General features: G+C 40.5%; 2 protein-coding genes across 2 annotated transcripts in view; one reads left to right on the top strand and one right to left on the bottom strand.

Annotated features, from left to right (window-relative positions):
- Positions 1–4,882, top strand: part of nkiras1 (NFKB inhibitor interacting Ras-like 1) — a 24,432-nt gene extending 19,550 nt beyond the window's left edge. The window contains exons 3-4 of the mRNA XM_032511253.1: positions 380–621; positions 2,148–4,882. Coding sequence (XP_032367144.1) covers positions 380–621; positions 2,148–2,390 — 485 coding nt within the window. The 3' untranslated portion in view covers positions 2,391–4,882. The remainder of the gene's footprint in view (positions 1–379; positions 622–2,147) is intronic.
- A 77-nt stretch (positions 4,883–4,959) lies between these two features.
- The window catches only part of LOC116686280 (ubiquitin-conjugating enzyme E2 E1), a gene marked incomplete at its 5' end in the record, with an annotated part of 79,936 nt that continues 77,362 nt past the window's right edge, over positions 4,960–7,533 (bottom strand). The window contains one exon of the mRNA XM_032511254.1: positions 4,960–5,576. Within this exon, the coding sequence (XP_032367145.1) occupies positions 5,479–5,576 (98 nt within the window). The remainder of the gene's footprint in view (positions 5,577–7,533) is intronic.

The following is a 7,533-nucleotide window of genomic DNA, read 5'->3' as shown; positions in this document are numbered from 1 at the left end:
AACACTAATCTACTACAGAAGTCTGCGTCTGATCTAACGTCATTTCCACTGATTTAATTGTTCTTGGATACGCAGAGTTTGTTGCCGGTGCGCTTGAATTTATCAAACTAACAAGCTGGCCTTCACATTAGAAAAGATCCGTTTTACTTTTTTTTATGTAGATGCACTCCCCTACAAAATCACCGCAGTAGTTGAGAATAATTTATTCTTTCCAAACAGAGCTATTTATGTAATCTTTTAAAAATTACTTTCTTTTTTCATATTGCAATATATATCACAGGGGGAAAAAAATATCGCAATGCCAGATTTTTCCAATATCGTGCAGGCCTAATTCGAACGTCGAACCCTGCCAATGAAGTGTACCATCTCTTTTCTGAAGGCTCTGAGTCCAGTGAGACCCAGGAGGATGTGTACGTAGCCTCCGTGGAAACGGACCGCGGTGTGAAGGAACAGCTGAGGCTTTATGACACCAAAGGCCTCCACGATGGACAGGACCTCCCCAAACACTACTACTCGGTGGCGGACGGCTTCGTGCTCGTTTACAGCGTCGACAGCTTGGAGTCTTTCAAGAAGGTGGACGTCCTGAAGAAGGAAATAGACAAGTCCAGAGATAAGAAAGAGGTGTGGCTGGGACCAAGTATGCTTTAACCTCCGTTCATATACCTAGGCATGGGCCGGTATGATAACCTTCAGCAAAAATCTCACGGTATTGCCATTACAGCTTTAAATGTATTATTTTGAAATGTCTGGGTAAAAAAAATTAGTTTTTCTCCATTGCACACACTGTATTTCATTTTGAAGCACACTGGCAGATAGAGGGGTTTCTAAACTACACTTTCTGTCCGTGACTCATGAACAAAATGCTAGAACGGTAGGACGAAAAATGTCAATGGTTTTGAAACCGCGGTACACCTCGAAACCAGTAGCCGGCCCATGCCTACATATAATATGTGGTGTTCTCTGTCTCAATCCTCTGTGCAGAGCTTCATCCCAAAATGCATTGCTGCCTTTTTTATATACTGGCAAACATCCACACCATGTAGAACATCATTTATGATATTTAAAATATCCATTCTAACCAACAACCGTTTCTGTAGTTTCAGGCGGTGTGCGTTGTTCTGTTACCTGAACACATCAAGGTGTAGGTAGTGAAAGAACAAATAGAATATTAACGTAAAGGGGCACCGAAATACTAAATAAAGATATAAGAAAATAAAATTAGCTATTACTCATATGGGTCAACTGCTTTTACATGTAGCCCCCCCCCCCCCACACACACCTTATTTATCTTTTTTTTGTGATTAACAAAATTAAAATTTGTTTACAATATAGAAAACATACAGCTCGCAACAAGAACACACCTCAACCCACCCCCCTTGTGTCATCACCACCCAGGGTATGTTCAGATAAGTGCCCCAGATATACCCCGACAGTTTTATATACATACGCCACTAGGGGGCACTAGATAGGTGAGTGGCATTACACACATTTTACTTTAAATCACATATTCATTGTCCAATCATCACAAATCTCTCAGGCTATGTCCTCATAAGTACATGAGCCCCAGACTAAAAGTTTTATTCAAGTTGACCACCAGGGGGAGCTATAAATGCAGACAAACTGCAGATAATACAGCGCAAATCAGGCTAATGACTATACATGTTTGGCCAATCAACACAAAACTTCCAGGAAATGTCTCCATAATGACCTCACACATACACTGCACGTCTCATTCAAATTGACCACTAGGGGACACTTTAAATGCACAACTGGACCTGAAATGACACAAATCAAGGTTTGAGCTTGGAATCGCAGCTTGCGGCTTTATTGGCAGTTGTTTTTGTGTTGGTCATCTTCTTTTGTCATTTCACCGTGAGCTGGACTGAGCTAAATATTACACTGAATTGAAAATAAATGATTTTGACCAATGAGCTGTCAGCATTTTAAACAAAGTGCACTGTTTGCCCAATCGTTACAAAGCTTGCGGGATATGTCTTATAACGACGTTGGACCACATGTGTGAAATTACTTAATCGCTATTGAGAAATAAGGTTTGAACCCACAAATCGCTGCTTGCGGCTATATTCTTTAATTTGTATTTGTTTTTTTGACATGTTCAAAGTAAACTAAAGGAACCTGTTTGTCAGGTGACGGTGATCGTGCTGGGGAACAAGACGGACCTGCGGGAGCGTCGCCAGGTGGACCAGGAGGCGGCGCAGCATTGGGCGCGCGGCGAGAAGGTGAAGCTGTGGGAGGTGAGCGTCGCCGAGCGCAACTCGCTCATCGAGCCCTTCACCCAGCTGACCAGCCGCCTCACGCAGCCCCAGAGCAAGTCGGCCTTCCCTCTGCCCGGGCGCAAGAGCAAAGGCACGCCGTCCAATGACATCTGAAGCCTGGACCGTTCCGGGCCATTCCAAATGAATAAGATTACAGAATAAATAACATAATTTTAGTTAGGGGACAAGTTCAACCTTTTGAGAAAATATGCTATTTATTTTCTTTCTCAGAGTTAGCGGAGGGGAAGTGAAGCCGTTACATTCAGCTCTCTAAAGCCACCAGACTCCTTTTAACACAATTGGTCATTTTACCTTGCAAAATACTGGAGTTGCTGGTCTTATTACTGCAAGAAATCCAACATACCAAGAGAGAAGACAAGAAATTGTTCAAACATGTCACTTCCCCTTATATCACAAATTGTCACTTTTACATTTCTGTGTATGTTTGGTTTAACACATTAGACACAATGTGTTAATCAGTGAGCTTTAGGCTTGTGCTTATGTGTTTCTTTTGGACCGAGCCAGGCCAGCTGTTTCTCTGCTTTCAGTCTTTATGCTAAGCTAGGCTAACCCCATTCTGACTGCAGCACTTTACCACACCAACATGCTATTGATCTTCTTTATCTCCGTCACAGAAAGAAAGCAGCTGAGCATATGTCCCAATGTGTTTATTAACACGAGGATGCGGGATGTATTTCATTACTCCAAACCAAGGCGTCAAACCTTAAACCAAGTCCACATCTGGAACACCTCTGTTCTGTACAGTGTGGTCAACACTTAAGCGTAGAGTCAATCTGTTTAATTTTCAAAAAACATAGCACTTTATTACCAAAGATTTGACACAACCCATCACATTTCTTTTACACTTTTGAAGGATTCATTTAGATTTTGTTCAAGTCCATCTTACTTTAAAACATTATGCCCATATGTACATTGAATCATCGGTCGCTGTAATCTTTCCCAAGAGATCCCAATCAAGAAATCCACAGTCCACTTCTTTTGTCGAATGCAGACTGCTGAAGCCTGATATTTGCTTTGAATGCAATTTTGCTTCAAATACCTGGATTTTGACCCCTATTTAGGGCTGGGTGATATATTGATCTTAAACTTGATATCTTGTTAGATTTTAGATTTCCTAATATGGCAGATGTAATCCTTTCCTGGTTTTAAAGGCTGAATTACAGTAAAGTGTTGTCATTTTCTGATCTTACCAGACGGGTCTAGCTGTAGTGCTGACTATCGTTCAAAAGGTACCTGAAATTATATAACGGTTTCGGAACGATTTCTCCGGTTTCTTCACATAGCCCAGGCCTACCTGCATGTCTTAATGACCAGTATGGATGTTTCCTGCATCCTGTCCCTCTTTCAACGTACAGGCTGTGGCTTCACGCTCTTCTCAAGTAGCTCATAAATGCTGCTGTCAAACGGTATTTCCACACGAGAATCTTGTTATTTGCAACCTTGTCTCATATTGCCAGACCTTCCTTCACAGCGCTGTGGAGGAGGTTCTGGCTAGTGCACATAGCATTTCTGGATGGGAGAAAAACCTGCTCTGGTTTATTGGCATCTCTTTAAACTAATCACAGTCCTCCTGGGCGGCGTTGCCTCTGTTAAATAGTCCCAGAAAAGATTGTCTGGATTTACCCTGCAGAGACATGAGGACCAGGTAAGCATAGTCCTCAGATTGGACAGATAGTCTAGCTAGCTGTCTGGATTTACCCTGCAGAGACCTGAGGACCAGGTAACCATAGTCCTCAGATTGGACAGATAGTCTAGCTAGCAGTCTGGATTTACCCTGCAGAGATCTGAGGACCAGGTAACCATAGTCCTCAGAAATCAAATAGTGGTTAGACCGCCAACACAGAGACAGAGGACTGGGACGGATCGAAATGGACATCTGACCAAATTTCCGGCGGCACATGAACAATCGCAGAAGAAGAACGTCGTGGATATAGACTATTTCCCACCTGATGTTAATGCATCATGAATACTTGTCTATTGGCAGGACTCAGCTATTTTTTGTTCAGTCCACCTCATATATTACGAATGGCCTGGTAGCAAATATAGTCTTGGCTGCACACAGGGTTCAAAATAAGCACCATTTACCAGTCAAATGCTGGAAAAATATGCTATTGGTCGGTAGTTTTGCTTCACCAGTCACAAATAATTATAGTCCATTGAAAGGCTGGTAAAAATTGAACATTTACTAGCCATTTGGCTGGCGGATGAAAACCCTGGTCCTGCTTTTCCTGAAGTTGTAAGAGTTCATGACTGTCTGGTGTTAGTTGCACTCCTGTGTCATCCAGCCTGTATAATCCAATAGGGCTACTAGTTAAAACGTAAGGAAGTCTAACAGTAGAAATGTCAGTGCTGAGGAAATATTTATTTTTGAACTAATTTATTTTTGTCACTTTAATGAGCCACATTCCTTGTCTATTGGAAGTAGCCTGCCCTGTTTTCTGTGCCCTTAATGTCTCATAGTAGTAACATTTAATGTGCGGCTACTAAAACAGTGAGATTCTGAAATCCTGCAAACTAAATTATTCTGTTCTAGAACTAGCTCTATAAGTCTTAAGATGCACTAAATAAAGTGTAGCTTCTTCATATTTTATCTTCTGTTTTTATTTTGAGTGGTATTTCCTAAAGATAAAAAGATTGTTAATGATCAAACAAAGTCAAATGCTTCAGTTGGTCATGTTTTAATTTTTACGGGAGAAACAGAACAGCTTTTTATCATGAAAGAACACAAATCACAACCAATTTCCATCCATATCTAAACATGTCTACATGTGTGACACACCTCTGCAAAGACCAGGAGATTGGAGGGGCAAGCCAACACCAACAGGAACTTAGTACATGGGAGAAAATTTACACGGACGTAATTGACTGGGAGTCATGCTGTGATACATTTCATCTAGCAGATTAGTAATAATGTCCATCTTCAAGCACAAGCTTTAAATTCAAAAGAGAAAACAATGAATGCATTATTGCCAGATTGGAGTTATAGTTATTGGGCAAGAGATAACTTAAAAATTACAATAAACAACAAAAATGTTCCGGAGTTAAGACTTCAATTCTGAGATAAAAATCCACCCGCCCCTCTGTCTAATCAAGCCTCCCTCCTCTGCTGGGAGCCATGTAGCCCCCTAAAGTCAACGCCCCCATATCCCCCTAGTGGTCCAGTCAGCAGCTCCTCTGCTGATTATGTGGCGTAGCGTTTGGTCCACTGTTTGGCTATCCTGTCGTGTTCGGGTCTGTTTGTTGTGTACTGTGTGGCGATGCTTCCAACCAGAGGGTCGGCTGGAACACACAAACAAAGCACGGCGTCAATGTGTCACTCCCACATCTCTTCATGGTTGATTGGAGCTGTAGTACAAATTTCAATAAACTTTTTGTTCAGGGAAATTGATCACTCAAAACATTTGAAAGGACTTAACACACAGGGCCTTCAATCAGATGTTCTTTTTTTTTGACAAATGTTTTTGAGTTTTTAAATTACATTCCAACAATACAAAACAGCATAACAAAACAAGGCACATCAATAAGTACAAATAGACGATATGTCGATATTCAAAATGTAGATATGTTAGTGGTATATTTTACTGGTATGGTAACACACTGACTCCCATCGTGGCATTTAAGAAAAAATAAAAGAATAATATTAAGGAGCGATAAACAAGTAAATGCACAGATAGATACTCTGTGTGGAAAATACTCCCAGCTTCCAAAATATGATCAATGACCTTATTAAAATTAGATAATAAAAATAAAGATAAAAAAAGGTAACACGGCAACGACAAAGACCCCCCCCCCCCCCCCCCGAAAGAGCATAAATGAGCCCCAAATTTTTACAGAAGTATTATATTTCCCTTTAACAACAGGTAAGTTTCTCTAGGGCAAGGCATGCAGTAGCCCCTCGACCCAGCCTTGCTTGGTTGGTCTGACAACAGATTTCCATGACAATGCAATTTTATCTTTAGCTATATACAGAGTTCTGTGTCTTTATTAAGAAGCTCCTTATCTGAAGATACTTGAAAAAATGTTTAGAGCCAATATCAAACTTTTGCTTAATGTCATTAAAATTCAAGAGTATCATTCTCAAACAGATCTGACATTTTACCAATACCTCTGTCTGCCCATAGCTTAAAACCAAGGTCATTAGTACCTGGTGTGAAGTTTCTGTTCCCCCAAATAGGTGAGAATTGGGATAAAGGAGCATTTTCCCCAAGATAACTTAACATCTCATGCCATACTATCAGTGTGTTTCTAACAAAGGGGTTTGCAGTGTGTTTTTTAGAGTGGATAGGTTTGCTGAATAAAGGTAGAGGTGTAAGGGGATTTTAGAGGTTGTGGTTTCCTCTATCCTTATCCAGTGCAGTGGAGATTGGTGTTCAAACCAACATGAGGCTGCTCTTAGTTGGGCTGCCCAATAGTATCCCTGAAGGAAAGGGAGCTTTAACCCGCTTCTGTCATATGTAAGTACAACAGGGTCATACGCAATCTTGAACGTCCACCATTCCAAATGTAATTACGAAAAAGTTGTTTCATTTTAACAAAGAAATTAGAAGGGGGAGTAAGTGGAATGATTTGAAAAAGATACAGGAACTTAGGAAGAACATTCATCTTCAGAACATTGATACGTCCAATCATAGAGAGTGGTAAAGATTTCCATCTGTTAATAGATTCTACTACTGACTCAACTACAGGGTTATAATTAGTAGATACCATGGATTCTATTAAAGGTGTGATTTTAACACCAAGGTATGTAAAGCTATCCACAATGTTCCTAAAAGATGTACATAGTGGAGGACTCTGTCTCTCAGGATTGTAGACTTGGAAGCATTAACTAGGGATGAGCGAGTACAGCATTATCTGGATCTGTTTACCACATGAATTATCTGTATCCGTATCCGTACTCGGACTGGGCGGGGCCTAACCCGGAAGTGGTCAGATTTAACCCGGAAGTGGGTCGGGTTCTCTTGAAATGTGCGGGGCTTTAACCGGTATGTTATTTAAGCATGCAATTGATATGGGTTGATCAGAAATTGTTATATTTATTGCTGATTAGAAAACTATTTACATGACAGCATCAAGCTTCAGAGCAATGGTGTTGTCATGGTAACAAACAAACTATATACAGAACAGCGAATACAACACATGCGGTTGCAATTATGAAGTAAAAAGTGATGAACAAGAGTTTTCATACTCAATATAAATTTCTTTTTTTAATTTTAAATTTTTTTATGATCAGTGTGAT

Source organism: Etheostoma spectabile, unplaced genomic scaffold (assembly GCF_008692095.1).
Source record: "Etheostoma spectabile isolate EspeVRDwgs_2016 unplaced genomic scaffold, UIUC_Espe_1.0 scaffold340, whole genome shotgun sequence".
Lineage (NCBI taxonomy): Eukaryota > Metazoa > Chordata > Actinopteri > Perciformes > Percidae > Etheostoma > Etheostoma spectabile.
The sequence above is the reverse complement of the archived record's forward strand: the minus strand, read 5'-3'. Positions and strand labels throughout refer to the sequence as shown.